This window comes from Chanodichthys erythropterus, chromosome 22 (assembly GCF_024489055.1).
Source record: "Chanodichthys erythropterus isolate Z2021 chromosome 22, ASM2448905v1, whole genome shotgun sequence".
Taxonomy (NCBI): Eukaryota; Metazoa; Chordata; class Actinopteri; order Cypriniformes; family Xenocyprididae; genus Chanodichthys; species Chanodichthys erythropterus.
In genome coordinates, this window is record NC_090242.1 from 16569174 (window position 1) to 16585433 (window position 16260).

The following is a 16260-nucleotide window of genomic DNA, read 5'->3' on the forward strand; positions in this document are numbered from 1 at the left end:
TTTCTGTGCTTCTAATATGTAAAGCTGCTTTGAACAATTACCAATTGTAAAAGTGCTATATAAATAAATTTGACTTGACTTGACTTAAACTTAAGGGTGTTGCAGAAAATAACTGTTATGTATTACTTAAGGGTTTCTTTAGGTGAAAAGTCATAAACCCTAAGAATTATGTATGTATGTATTTTTCACTTAAGTAATCCCTTAAAAAAACGTAAGTGTTGCATAAAGCCCCTTAACTGTCATTCCCTAAGTATAACATAAGGTTAGGCAAACCTCACCTTAAGTGTTACACGGAGTGAGTAGGTTCAATCCAAGTCTTCTAACGAGACACGATTGACCGCTTTATATGATAATCAAATTGTACTTTAGCGGTTTATTCACAAACATTGATGAAATCACATATGTAGCACATATCTTATATGGTCAACGGAAGCGCAAACGTGCGTGCATCACACGCAAAAACAAACCTCATTGGTTCTTGCGCGCACGCTTGAGCTTCCGACACAGCCGTAATTATAAGGATGTCTTTCAATAAATGGACATAAATGATGAGAGAATATTAAAAATATTTGTATTTGTTATCCAAAGATGAATGAAAGTCTTATGGGTTTGGAACGACATGAGGATGAGTGAATGATGGCAGAAATCTCAATTTTGAGTAAACTATCAATTTTGAGTTTCTTGTCTGGTCGTTCTCTTTCATATTTTGTTTTCCTTATCCATCTTATGTTGTTTTCTGTGAAAACTTACCACGATATGTATTAACAAATAACGGGTCCATGGCAACAGAAGAATTTTATAACGGCAAAACTTGGGATGCTGTCGTGAAACACTTAATGGTTTCCCTTACCTACTGTAAGAGAACAGTTTAAGAGATTATATGCAACACCCTTACGTCATTCCCTTAGTTAAGGGGAAATCACGCCTTAAGTGTCATACTTAAGGGAAAAACTTAAGGTGCTTTATGCAACCGGGCACAGGTCTGGAACTTTATGTTGTTGTTTTGTTTTAGTTTATGCGGCAGTTGGCAATTATGCACATAAATTATATATGTCACCATTCTTTTTTAAGTGTAATATTACAGAAGTGAGAGAATTACTCAGGTGTCGACCCGCCAGCCACCAATATCCTGAAATAATTTCAGAAATGCTTAATCTTTTTTGTGCTTTATTGTGCTTTCTTTACTTTGCTAATGCCGTTGTGCTGAGCCCCCTGAGGGCCACCGTAGTTCTCGTCTTAAAAGGCCAATGTCAATTTGGAGAATTCAATTAGCTTCAAAATGAGGGCCGCTGAAATGGGTTTAAGCTGCAATGAGTTGCCAAAGACGGGGTTGGCGTCAAACAACGTAAGCCTCACTTGGGATATATAGAGATTTCACATCAGGCAGTGGAAATAAGTGCCTTACTCAGCAAAGATTCGACAAGGTCACACAGTGAGGAGTTATGGCCTTTAAATAAGCAAAAAACATCACACCACTAAAGAAAACTTCTGAGGCAGAATAATTGTAGTATTGCAAAATAATTTTTCTCATATGACTGAGATGGCTCTCAGGTTGACTAGTTTCTATTTTGTGAGCATTGTGAGTGTTAAACTAGGCAGAAAGCGTAAAATACAAACAGACGTGAACTCACTCTTAAATATCTAACTCAGAAATTAGTTTTTACAGTTTCTACAACAGTTTCTGAAAAATAACGAACCAAAACATTGTCTGTGTTTGCCCCCTATTTGTTTAACTTGCTCCTATCCGACCTACAATTAATCAACACCCCCCCCCCCCCCCCCAAAAAACCCATTGAGCTTCGTGCAATAACTTTCTCAATTATTAAGAGTTTAGAGGGAGCTTTAAATGTACACTGATGAAAACATAATGAAGCATTTATGTGATTATCAATTTATACGCTTGGATCGTTCTGTGCACAAACACAGGAAAATCTTCTTAGGGAACTGAAAGACTGAAAAACTATTTGCTATATAACCACAAAGATATAATTAATATATATATATATAAATATTCTTATTAAGCAGTGCAACTTGTGCTTTTGTACTGCAGCTATTAAGACTCAATTAATTATAATATTAACTGTAATTTTAGTGTTATTTCACTGAAAATGCATAACTTATGTGTGTCTACATACAATTACACGCTTATGTCTACAGATCAGGAGTGATTTATGGCTGAATGTGCCTTTCTTGCAAAAACTGATGTATGTAACTTATCAATGTCCTCCGAAGCATCGCAGAGCTGCAAGTCTTTGGAATACAAAGTGAGTAGTTTACTGCAAAAGCTCATAGCCCACAGACATGAACCCAGACACTTCATCTAACTGTGTCCTTTAGCCTGTCATTCCCACTGTATGCAATAATCAGCCCCATCGTAATAAGTTAGTGCTCATGCACTGCTTGGGCTTTATTGGAATCCGTTGTTTTGTGCATAAACGACGGCTTACAGAGGAAGACCTTGTAAAACCCTGTTCATTGGGTGGGTCACCTTGCTGCTTTTATCCCTTTTCACACTCTCACCGCATTCTGTCTTTTAGGTATTCTATTCTTGCACTCTCTTCTGTCCATATTTTTAAATTTCCTTATTAGTAATTCCTGTTATGCAGACCATTTTCATGTCTCTAACATAAAGCTTAAAGGTGCCATCGAACATTTTTTTACAAGATGTAATATAAGTCTAAGGTGTCCCCTGAATGTGTCTGTGAAGTTTCAGCTCAAAATACCCCATAGATTTTTTTTAATACATTTTTTTTAACTGCCTATTTTGGGGCATCATTAGAAATGCGGCGATTCATGCTGACGCCCCTTTAAATTCTCACACTCTCTGCCCCCGGAGCTCGCGCTTGCCTTAAACAGTGCATAAACAAAGTTTACATGCTGCATGTATTGTATTTATTTTGATGTTTACATTTGATTCTGAATGAGTTTGAGGTTTTGCTGCATGGCTAAAGCTAACATTACACACTGTTGGAGAGATTTATAAAGAATGAAGATGTGTTTGTGAATTATACAGACTGCAAGTGTTTAAAAATGAAAATAGCGACAGAAATAGCGACAGCTCTTGTCTCTGTGAATACAGTAAGAAAGAATGGTAACTTTAACCACATTTAACAGTACATTAGCAACATGCTAACGAAACATTTAGAAAGACAAAATATCACTAAAAATATCATGTTATCATGGATCATGTCAGTTATTATCGCTCCATCTGCCATTTTTCGCTATTTTACTTGCTTGCTTACCTAGTCTGATGATTCAGCTGTGCACAGATCCAGACATTAATACTGGCTGCCCTTGTCTAATGCCTTGAACATGAGCTGGCATATGCAAATATTGGGGGCGTACATATTAATGATCAGACTGTTACGTAACAGTCGGTGTTATGTTGAGATTCGCCTGTTCTTCGAAGGTCTTTTAAACAAATGAGATTTATATAAGAAGGAGGAAACAATGGTGTTTGAGACTCACTGTATGTAATTTCAATGTACTGAACTCTTTTTATTTAACTATGCCAAGATAAATTCAATTTTTAATTCTAGGGCACCTTTAAAGGGACAGTTCACCCAAAAAGCAAAATTCTGTCATCATTTACTCACCAAACAGTTTTGGTTACCATTTTTGAGTGAAATATCCCTTTAACATACTTGATAAAATATTATACTCACATTTTTTAATGATAGAAATCATATTAGTTTGTTTCAAAATTGATTGAAATTGATCACATTGAAAACTATGTGATAATTTTAAATAAATCTACTAATATTTTTGCCAATTTATTAAAATATATTAAATTTATTAAAATATTTTAATAAATTTAATATATTAAATTTATTAAAATATATTAAATTTATTAAAAAGTGTTTATTTATATTTCTCCAAATGAATAAGCAAAACATTGTTTTAATTGATAAACAATTTATAAATGTCCACAATATCACTTTACATTCTGTTAATATTTTGAAAATCACTTTATTTATTTATTTATTTTTAAATAAATGCCTTTAAAAAAGCCAATTCATAACATCATCCTGCAGGAAGTGGCTTTATGTTTAGTTTAAAAACAACAGCACAATATAGAAATCAATATGATAATATAACAATTTTAAAAGATGGTTAAATGAACATATTCTTAATCTGTCACTTTCAATTGCTAACTTTAGTGCTTCATTTAATCAAGTTATAATTAATAATAAAGTTTAAGTACCTGAACTTGTTCAGAACACATGGTATATGCTTTTCTGGAACTACTTTCTTATATTACACAAAAAGCATATTCATTTTCGAGTCACAGTTCAAAAGCTACTGCATAACAGAAAAGACCCTCCTATTATTTCCTGTTCTTTCATATATATTATAATATAGCTCTACGCCACTCACACACACAGGGTTACGTGCTTGAGACTTTTACGGAAACCAGTCTGAATACAGATAAGCGTGGATACCATATACCCAAGGGATCGAAGCCTTCTAGCAACGTCTACCTGACACCCTCTTTACCCAGACCAAGATGAAAATTTACAGCGATAGCACCTTCCTCTTTCATCCTATTTTCTTCCATCTCTTGCCCTTCCTGTGTCTTTCAGTTCTCCTGTTCCCTCATTACTTACGCACATCCCCCATCAGCTTTCTTTGGGGCTGCAGTATGGAAAGAGCTGTACAGTAACAGGTACATGATTGCCTAGCAAGAGTTAGAGCCCTTAATCAACCTGTTCCAATATCAACCTTGTGGTTCGTCAATAATGATAGGGACTCTGTCCAAATATGATAGGATCTGTGATGCAGAATTTTTTATTTATTTATTTTTTTTTTTTTATTAGTCTGGCTAAGATTGATAATAAGCACACAAGGACCGGTTCTTTAGGTTATCAAAGCAATGCAAAAACATGAGTCTGATCTATTATGCAGCATAATCGCTGGCTGACTCATTTGCATAATGACAATATATATTCTCACTATGGAGGACAAAAGGGAGGCTCTTTGAACATAAATAGACCTGCAGAAATGATCCTGGAGGCATTTGATTATGTTAAATTCTTGTTATGCAGTACTTTTTGAACTCTGTAACTTTTTCAAAATGAATATTTCTTTCATGTAACGTAGGGAGGTGTTCAAAGAGTACACCATACTTTCATATATCATATGTTCTGGTCAAGCTCAGGCACTTACTAAGTCCTTCTGAAACCACTTTTTGAATGTCTAAAATTAATAATGTAATGTATTTGAATTTTCTTTATTTAATGGCTCTACAAATAATAATAATTTTATTTAATGTAATATAGTTAAAACATTTTACTTTAATATTTTATATTAAAATATTTTAACATGCAGTGGAGCACCAGTGGCTGAAGTCTTTTTTATATTAAACTACTAAGATTTATATTTTAGTAAAGTGATCTTTATTTAATCTTGACAAACTATACATCATTAGAAAGTTCAAAGTCTTTTTGACCTCTGTTTTGTTATAAGTATCTTAAACTGACAATAATTTCTTACTTTTTGTCAGGAAGTATGCAAAATGAAAAACAGATTCCATGCTTTTAATATGAAATATGATATATTACAGGTAATTTAGGCCTGGTTTCACAGACAGGACTTAGGTTAAAGGTGCAATATGTAAAATTTTCTGTCCGCTAGAGGTCGCTAGAGGCCTATTCAAAACAAAGGCGTAGCTTAATGAAGGCAAGTTTGAGCGCGGAATCGTGGGATATGTGGACTTTACCTCAACAGACTGTGCAAAAGAATAGGGATAGGACTTATGAAGAAATCATGTTCATGGATGCGATTATTAACGTTACTGTAGTATGAAGCAGAGCAGGACCGAGTGTTGTGGGAGCTGAACGAGGCCGCTGGAGCAATTGCGCAACACACGCCTCACGAGCAGCGGAACTTTTATTATGCCACTTGTGCTTTTCCGGTCATGAGTATGAGGTAACACAGCTCTGTTTATCAAATTAGATACATTTGAGTGTGTTGAAAATGATGTTATAACGTTACTCTGATGCATGGTAAAGCATGGTACTCGCAAGAAAATCAGTATAACAATGATTAACAATGTTGAGCAGTATAACAATGATTAGTTTTCTATCTATAAATATATCAAAACAGATGTTCCCTTGTCTATTAAAACATGTAATATATTAAAGCGTCTTTGGTGTTTCTATGGTTTCTACAAAATAAAACCGGAAACCGAGGGTAACGCGGGTATGACGCAATTGACAGGCGACTCCTCACACGTCCCGGAGCCTTGGTTAAAATTACAATTTTCTCACGATTTACAAATATTTGGAAACATTTGGGATATTGTAAGTACTCAAGTGAACAAAATATATAACACTGGCCTAGTGGTTTTTGAATATTTTACTGCAAAATTCTTACATATTACATCTTTAAGCCAGAAGTAGGCCATTTAAGTAGCTTTTATAAACATGCTTTAGAAAAAAAACGGGGAATAATGTATTAAGATATTTAAATATTAGCTAATATTTAATAGCTAATATTTAATATTAGATCACATTTAACTAATATTTAATATAATTTATTATTTGTCCAATGATGCAGTTAATTTGTTTAAAATTTAAAATCATTTGACTGGCCTAATTAAGATAAATATGATGGGGATATGAAAATGTACTGCATAGTTGCATGACCCTTATGGATTCTTGTGAGAAAGACAATAAACAGGGTACAGCTATCTAAATAGTCTGAAGCCCATCAGGATTTGCCAAGAGTGCTTCAAAATTCACCTTCACAATCTTGCTCGCTCTTTTAACACTGCTGAAACCAAACAGGGAAGAACATCCTGTTCAAATATAGAAACAAAGTACTCACCTTTACTGATGCTGATGCTCCCTGGTCCAGAGAGAGGCTGTGAGAGAGAAGTAAATATGGAGAAATCAATACCATATACATGATCTACAACCTCTTCAAGAATCCACAAATAGATGCAGAATCATACAGAGACACCTGCCATGTATGAAACTGATCTAGTTTCTGGTTTAAGATTTAGATGCTTTTTAGATGCTTTTTTTTATTACGAAGCTGAATGGTCAATTGCTATATTATCAGATCAAATGTGTTTGTACTCTATAATGACCACTAAACTGTATAATTGACCATTGTGCCAGACAACCGATTTCCAACATGGCTGTGCTAGTTTCATATTCACTCTGCAGCCTTTTTGCAGTCATATCAAGAATAGCAATTCATCAAAGAGTCCATTTGGTCTGAAACAATGATAGGTGCAAACACTTCCCTGTGCCAGTTCTGTCCTTGGCTTTGGCTTGAGTTCATACGCCTGACCATCAGAAGCTTGATAATAAGCCTTTTTATAAAATGCCACCTTGCATTTTTCTCCTGGCATGAGAGCAGAGCACCCGGCTCACTTCATCAGCTAACCTCCATTAAAGAGAAGGTCCAGAGAGCTGGCACAAGAAAGACACACCTGAGCTGCTTTATGATCCTGTTAGTGTCCTGCACACACACACACACACACACACACACATACACACCTACACACACACACACACACACACACACACACACACAGAGGTTCATACTCTCAAAACAGGCCGAGAAAGACCATCAGTGTCTGGAAGGAGTAATCCCATGAACAGACTCCTTACAATTTACAGTCCTCTAAGAGCGAGTGGAAAGATGCTGATATTCAGAAAAAAATAATTGAAACTCAGCTATTGTATAATCTCTTAAAACAATAAATTTAACTAAGCCTGGAAGCTTCACCTCAGTCCTAATTAAATTACTTTGGCTGAACTGTACAGTACATTTTTAATTTATTAAACAGGAATGTTAAGTCACACCACACAAGATGTGATTTGTACTATATTTAAGAACAAATGAACAAATCAGCATACTATTTGTCAGTTTTAGTTTGCATATTGCTTAATTTACAAGACAGGGACATGCAAACACTTCTGGAAATGTATAATAGGCCAAAGCTTACTCATAAGCCTGTATTACAAATATGATTTCCTTAGGCTTTTCAGTTACGGTAGTGCTACTGTACTTTTGGTGGCTTCACATTTCTTCACTGGAGGATGTTGGAGACCATCAAATCTGTTTGTAAATGACATGCCAAGAGCTTGTGAATCTTGGATATTTACATTTTTATAATTTTATTTTCACTGCTCCATTAACACTAGCCAGCAGTAGAGTCTGACATACTAGATTTAGCAAAGCCCAAATTCATATATCAATATTTTTCAGCCTTTTGCCAAGATTCAATATATCTAACTTATTTATTTACTGAAATGACTAAGGTGACTTAAAAATAAAAGAAATCATATCTTACATATCTTATATAGTAAGAGTTGTGTAATTATTGCACAAAAAATTAACTGACAGCTCTTATTCAAACAGATAGAGCTGACAGAAATATCACCAATGTTGGAGTACAAGTAACTTGAATTACGTTATCAGATTACTTTTTCAAGTAACTAGTTAAGTAACAATACTTTTAAATTTACAACAAAATATCTGAGTTACTTTTTCTTATAAGCAATGCCAGTAACATAGTTTTCCCATTTATTGCCTGACACCTCTCCTGTCACCATGTTCAGAGAAATCGGGAGTGCAGAGGCGTTGTAACGTTGTGTGAACCATGATGGTAGTTCTAGACTAGATGTGAGCATGTATTTACTCATCTCACTTGCACAAAAACAGATTCAGTTTTTCCATCAATATGAAATGCAAACTCAGAATATTACACAAACCTGATATAATTAAATATGTTAAATAACAAAAAATATATACTTTATGTATTTAATTTCACTTTATTAACCAATATTTTTGCTGCTGACCTTCGATGATCTGAATTGGATACTAATAAGCTAATACTGCTTTTCCATCTATTCACATGACTCCCTTATCTCTCTCATTCCTTATTTCGTCACATTCCCATCCCCCCCTCACACTCACCCTGTGACACTGCTGCTGGCAGAACTATCTGTGATCTGCGAGCTTGCGATCCACTTGGTCTCGCCCACTACGGTGCGGGCATGAGGCAGTCGCCCGACATCTTTCACAGTCATCATCAGATGGTGTGAAGACTTCAGCACTCGCACGGCCTCATCGTGTGGGATGCCGAGGAAACTCCGTCCGTTCACCTCCAGGATCTGATCTCCCACCTGTGGAGAAGATGGGGCAGAGACAGGAGAAGGTGGGTGGGCCGGTGGTGGCAGAGCAGGGCGGGAAGTGAATGGGGGTCGTGATGACGCAGGAGATGAGGCAGTCTGGACATCCAGAGGTTGAATATGGTAGAGTGGTGTGGTCAGGTCAAATTTGTGGAACAATAGAGAAGGTTTTGATGAGGTAAACAGAAAGTCAATTATGGTGACTGACTGCAAAGAACACACCCATAGACAAATACATTTTAAATATTCATGCCCACCTTAAAAAGGGAATACAAAAGAGCACAAGTTAAGTTAAGAGCACATATAATGAAGAAACTGCACAAAATATGCCTTCTCCATTGCTGTATAGCCTAAATTTACAAATACAAAAATAAAGACCGTACAAATCCTAGACTAGGGGTTTTCAGTTATTTGGGTTAAGTTGAATGAGAGCTGTTATAAATAAGTATAAGTTGGAGTACTAAAATCGAAATAACAATAATAATAATGACAAAAGCACATGTGCCTAGCAAGGCGGGGCTGAGAGCCGTGGGAACGGAGTGTTAATGAGTGTTAATGGAGTGTTAATGAGTTCCGTGGAGGAGCTCCAGAAGGGTAAAAAAGGAAGAGTGAAGACAATGCAAGACAAGAGAGGACCAGGCCAGGGGCTTGATGTATAAACATTGCGTACGCACAAAATGGGCATAGAAATATGCGTACGCATTTTTCCACGCACATATCGGGATTTATAAAAAATAAACTTGCCGTAAATAAGTGCGCACCGTAAGGATGCTCTTGACCGTGCGTACGCACTCTTTTAGAAGAGTATGTGTTTTGGCGACACCAACTGGCCCAAATAGCAATAACTATTTAAAATGAAAAACTTCTAAATTATCCTATTACATCACCCAATAAATCAAATTGCATCAACCTGAATTATCATTATCAGCATTCCTAACCAGGTGCAAATACTTTGAATTTACCAATTTTTTTTTAATGAATGAGCTATAAAAAGGTATGTGCGTATATAACATATCATCATAATGGATGCTCCCACTCAGGGGAGACAAAAGTGATATGAATTGAGATAGTAGATGTGCTACTTTCGATCACTTTTCCAGTGACACGCTGTTTTAATGGCAGCGAGGAGCGCTGGGAGCACAATAATTCCTCTTTAAACTAAACTGCAGATGTTATGACAAAATATGTTTTCAAGAATGACGATCAGTGATGCACACTTAACTTGGATATTATGGAAGACACTGCTGGATTCGGTGGTCGAACGGTCCGTTGTCCAGTTTGAATAGGTCCAATAATATCTTACTGTACAACTACAGCTGCAGGAGGTGTTCGTGTGAAGGATCTTCAAATAATTACCATTTGAAGGATATAATTTGAGTAAAACGGTAAGATTTGCATGTTTTCTTTTAAAAATACTTTGTCAGTGACACGCCGTTTCAGACAATTGTATTTACACTGCAATAAATAAGTGCCTATAAATAATAGCCTATAAACTTCCTAAAAGATATGTATATCAGCAAAACTGCATAAATTTGATTTGAATTGTTTAAAACTATTAAAATACTATCTGGCCAGTGGAAATGAATGAATCATCTCTATTCTAAAACCTTTATCTGAAGTATTTTATACAATTTTGTTTTTATGGATATTTTGATATATTTATTCTAAAACAAAGAGGATATTGGATTATCTTTATCAACATAATGTGTGGCACAAATTGCATTTATAGTCCATATCTAATATTTTCCAATGTCTTGTACCTTTGACGGTGTTAACCGTGGATGTCACGTGGATGGGAATATGTATGGAAATGATATGCAGATGAGGTTATGCATAGTAAAACTAGGCGTCGTAAGCTCCATATATGGTGATTTCGGGGAGGAGACAGGGTGGAGATGCACATACGCACAATCTTCCACTGACTGGGATTTATAAAGGGATTTGTGCGCAGGATCTTGCTTACGCATGGTTGTATAAATCAGATTTTTTTTGTGCGTACGCAGAATCTAGCTTTTGCGCGTACGTACACTTTTAGGATGAAATCTACGCAAAGTTTTATAAATGAGGCCCCTGGACTTTACGTTGTTTTATTATGTTTATATGCGGCAGTCGTTCGTAAGGGGCTGCCGCTTTACTTTCGTTTTGTTGTTTGTTTATTTTGTGATTAAAGATTTACGTTCGTAGATTCACGAACTTTCGCCAGTTCCCATCTCCTCCTTCCCTGAACTTTAAACTTCATTATATTACATAACAAATGTACTACTTAAACTAAATTGAAAATGTACAAATAAAAGCTCATTCAAAATATTAATAAATATTGTAAAAGTATATAAATAATACTAAAATAATAATACTCATTTTCCAAGGACCCCAAAATATGATGATTACCTTGAAAGGGCCCCCTTCCAAAAACCTAAAGCCTAAACTAAATATTTAAATGTAAAAAAAATGATATTTTAAAGGCAATATGTTGTTTTGAAAATTTAAATAATGACTGTTAATGAAAATGTAAATATCTGACTAAAAAAAGGATAAAACAATACCAAAAAATAAAATTTCCAACCATCCTTTAGAAAGTAGAATGAAAAATTAAACAGTGATAATGTAAAAAAAAAATTCAATATGTGTCTTAATGTGTTAATGTTAAAATATACTATACTTAAAGGTGATAGAGAGGATTTTTTCGTCGACTGAGAATCCAAAGATTGTTAGTGAGTTTTTGAAATGAGCGCATGCGTAAGAACAGCCCCCCTCCTTCACAGCTCAAAGGAACGCCTCCCAAAACTCGTAAACACTGGTATTGGAACACGAGTGTTTGTTTACCACCGGCATTCGCTGTGTCGTGTTAGTGGATTCATTATTTCGGACTCACCGCAGGTAACTCATAATCTGCAGTTGTTACTCCTGTCTCCTGACAAAAACATTGCATGCTGCGCCTGTGGAGTGTGGAAAGTTACTGGAGCGCGCAGCCGTGCACGTCTCGCACAAGGAACGTCACGGCAGTGATTGACAAGCCAGAGGGCCAATCGTTTACGCGATGATCGCGTAAACGATTGGCTGATGTTTTAAGGCCCTACCTCATGCACAGATGATGTATATTAATATTATATACATATAAAATAGTAAAGACAGTTTCAAGTAATATTGCAAAAAATTTATAAAACAAAACATCCTATTTAGCACCTTTAACTATACTTTTTTCTCTCAAATATCATATTTGTTAAATTTAAATGGGACCGATAATGCCCCTTTTACAAGATGTAATACAAGTCTCTAGTGTGTCCCCAGAATGTGTCTGTGAAGTTTCAGCTCAAAATACACAGATCATTTATAATAGCTTCTCAAATTTGCCCCTATTTGGATGTGAGCAAAAACATGTTTTTGTGTGTGCCCCTTTAAATGCCCTTTAAATGTAAATGAGTTGCTGCTCCCAGCCCCCTTTACAGAAAAGGGTGGAGCTTTAACAGCTCATGCCTCGGATACACATCAACAACAAAGCTGGAGAATGTCACGCAGCCAAAATGATGATTGTCACTAACGACGTTCAGCCTTACATTGTTCAAACCGGAGTTGGACACTGATGGAGAGACTCAGGAAGAAGTTACGACTTATATAATGGATGTTTCTGAACGGTTAGTGGATACATTTATGTAGTTGCTGTGGAGTTGATTCAACTCATCGACTAGCATGTGCCGTCATGTTAATCTTTCGTGCAAATCCAGCATTGAATTGACCCAGCTCGTCATAGTTCCTACCAGCCGTTTGTCCTTAAACAAGTCCTTAAACAGCAAATTCTTTAAAAGAAAATATCTCCCTTTGCATTGAACTTTGAGCATCATAACTTTGCAAATGTTGTTTATGTAAAAAACAGCAACATTACATACTAATTAAAGTTAAAAAAGTGATATCATAATCAACCACCCCTTTAAATACATAGAATATATGGCATTCCAAATGACTTTAATCTAGACACTGGATTAAAAAAAAACACTGGATAAAGAGAGAGAGAGAGAGAGAGAGAGAGGATTTTGCCTCCTTATTTCAGTCCACCACATGCCACTAAAATCAAAAGATTCAATTTAAATGGCAAAGCATGTAGTCCTGCTTTTACTGTAAATTTAATACATCAATCACTTCATTTCTCAGTATTGGATGAGAAACTGAATTGTCACCAAAAACAGAGACATGCTGTAGCTTTAGTTCAGTCCTGTGCTACAAATGCGCCACACATTTCTTCTGCATCGTTCTGACAGTCTCCCAAGACAATATCCTCATCTCATCCATTCATCCTCCCACTCGTTGATCTTCTCTTTATCTTTTTCCCATGCTCCCTCTGCTTGTCACTCATTTATCTCACTCATAGTTTCTTCTTTTGTCAGTCTGACTCTGAGTAAAATATGTCTCTATGTAAAGCTCTTACTGTGGGATTAACTCATCACAACAGCACACCAGCTCAATTTCTCTTTATCTCACCCTCTTTCTGTTTTCATCACTATCTTCTTATCTCAGTTTCATTCCAGGTCTCTTTATAGATCAATACCCGTACTGCCCCTTTGCCAACCCAAAGACGCTTGAAGGTAATTAAAGAGGCTTTGCAGTAATCGTGATATTAATAAATTATGGTGTTGTGCAGCTTTGTTTTCCCAAAGAACACAAGAGAGGTATTTGAAATCAATGCAGCAGATACAAGCTCTTGCTTTCCCTAGTGAAAATCCGATCATTAGCTCAGGTTTATCTCCCGGCATTTCTTTTCAGTGTATCACTCCAGAGTGTTCAAACACCATGAGATACCAGATACGGTTATTACAGGAAACACATCAAACCGCTGAGGATGTGAGTGAGGACTCTGGAAAAAAAAAAAAAGATTAAAGTTGTTCCAAACCTGTATGACTTTCTTTCTTCTGTGAAACACAAAATGAGAAATTCTCAAGAATGTGCACGCTGCTATTTTACAAAAGAACACTGCTATAAATGGCTATAAACCTCCAAAAAGGACAAAAAAAAAGACCTTAAAAGCATCATAAAAGTAGTCCATATTGCATATATTGAAACTTGACTTCTGTTTTAGGAAACATAAAAAGTATCCTTCTTTCCTCCATCTCTTTTTTTATCTTTCATGCATTTTGCTCCTTGTCCTGAAGGAATTTGTAGCTTCAAAGCAACCTGCAGTTATTCATTTTCAATGAGAGATGTCGATTTAAAACAACATGAGACATAACTTCATGCAAATGAGCAGCGGGTGATGCTGCGACTACCAATGGGAATGCATGCAGTCGACTAGAAAGTTGAGCAGCCAACAAGAAACCAACAGCAAAGACTCAAAGGCCTCCAGAGATTTCATCGCTGTCAGTGCGAACGCCCTTCGGAGTGAATGAGGAAAATGCTTGGCATTTGGAAAAACACCTGCCCTGACCACGCCATCCCTGACATTTCTCTCCTTTCTGCTTCTCTATAGTGATGGGAATAGAAAAAGGATGAGAAATCAGCTTGGCTGCTTGTTTTCCCCAAATTACTCCAATATCCTGACAGCGATCAGGAACAGTGGCTAATGCACACAGCAATCACGCTTTGTTAGAAACCCAGGTCTGTGAATCTGCTCTACTGTTACGTCAAATGTCAGAACACAGCGTATCACTTGTTCTTTATTTAGCAAAGTAGTTTAGAGGTTACTGCTGTACCCCAAATACAAGAATATAAGCATCTATCTTTACACATATATTCAATTTGTCACCTGCAAGGTTGCTGTTGAGCATTTTCAAATTTGTTATTTTAATACTATTTTCATAAGTACATTGCTTTAGATAGACGCAGGATAAACTGCGAAAAAACGCGAGTAAAACAAACAATTACACTAAAGGTTGGACTCGATAATGCTCCTTACAACTTGTCTAAGAAACCCTTATCCATGGATATTGACATGCAGCCAGGAAAAATAATTTGCCAGGTCTGTGTAAACCCTACTTAGAGGTTGTTCCACATTATTAAGCAAGTCACAGTTCTCATGCAATATGAGGAGGAAGAAAGATCTTTCTGAAGATGAAAAGCATGAAATGGTGCAATGTTGTGCAAAAGGCATGAAAACAACTAATAGTGTTTGAAACTGAATGGAGATTATCGAATTATCATAAGATTTATGAGTTATCCAGAGCACAGCAGAACTTGGTCAGATAAAGGCTTATTAATGAAAGTTGCTGTCAAAAAAAAAAAAATTTGTATTAAAAGGGCAGCTATAAAAAAAGCCAGTGATGGGCAGCAAACAGGTATTTGAAGCTGCTGATGTCTCTGGAGTCTCAAGAAGCTCTCCATGCAGGCTGGCAGTTGTGCGTAAAGATGCATTTCTGCCACCACTAACCAAACCTCACAAAGAGAAACAATTACAGTGGGTGTAGAAATACATTTTCATACAGTTTTAGTGCTGTGGTGTTTTTTTGCAGCATGGGATAGTGCATAGTGCATTGTATTTCAGAAGGCACTATCCTCCTTTTTATACCATAACAGAAAATGGCCAATTATGAACTCCACATATCTTGCAAAAGTCATTTTAATACCCTCAGAGACCTTAAAGGGACCTTCCATCTCACTTATATTCCAGCCCAAATCATCACCCGCCAGCTCCCTGTTGACGCCTTGTTGGAACGTGGTGGCCATTCACCACGTTAGAACGGCTAAAATGCATCTTTATGCACAACTGCCAGCCTGCATGGAGAGCTTCTTGAGACTCCAGAGGCACCAGCAGCTTCAAATACCTGTTTGCTGCTCAACACTGGCTTTTTTTATAGCTGCCCGTTTAATACAATTCATTTTTTTGACAGCAACTTTCATTAATAAGCCTTTATCTGACCGAGTTCTGCTGTGCTCTAAATCACTCACAAATCTTATGATAATTTGATAATCTCCATTCAGTTTCACACAATATTAGTTGTTTTCATGCCTTTTGCACAACATTGCACCATTTCATGCTTTTCATCTTCAGAAAGATCTTTCTTCCTCCCCATATTGCATGAGAATTGTGACTTGCTTAATAATGTGGAACAACCTCTAAGTAGGGTCTCCATAGACCTGGCAAATTATTTTGTCTGAGATTGATTGTTTATTTATCCATGTCTTTTTA

The 16260-nt window shown here is 36.2% G+C and overlaps 1 protein-coding gene across 1 annotated transcript in view; it reads right to left on the bottom strand.

Annotated features, from left to right (window-relative positions):
* The window catches only part of whrna (whirlin a), a 130609-nt gene that overhangs the window by 35866 nt on the left and 78483 nt on the right, over positions 1–16260 (bottom strand). Inside the window, exons 4-5 of the mRNA XM_067375609.1 lie at positions 8935–9143; positions 6829–6865 (exon numbers count right to left, since the gene is read on the bottom strand). Of these exons, the coding sequence (XP_067231710.1) occupies positions 6829–6865; positions 8935–9143 (246 nt within the window). The remainder of the gene's footprint in view (positions 1–6828; positions 6866–8934; positions 9144–16260) is intronic.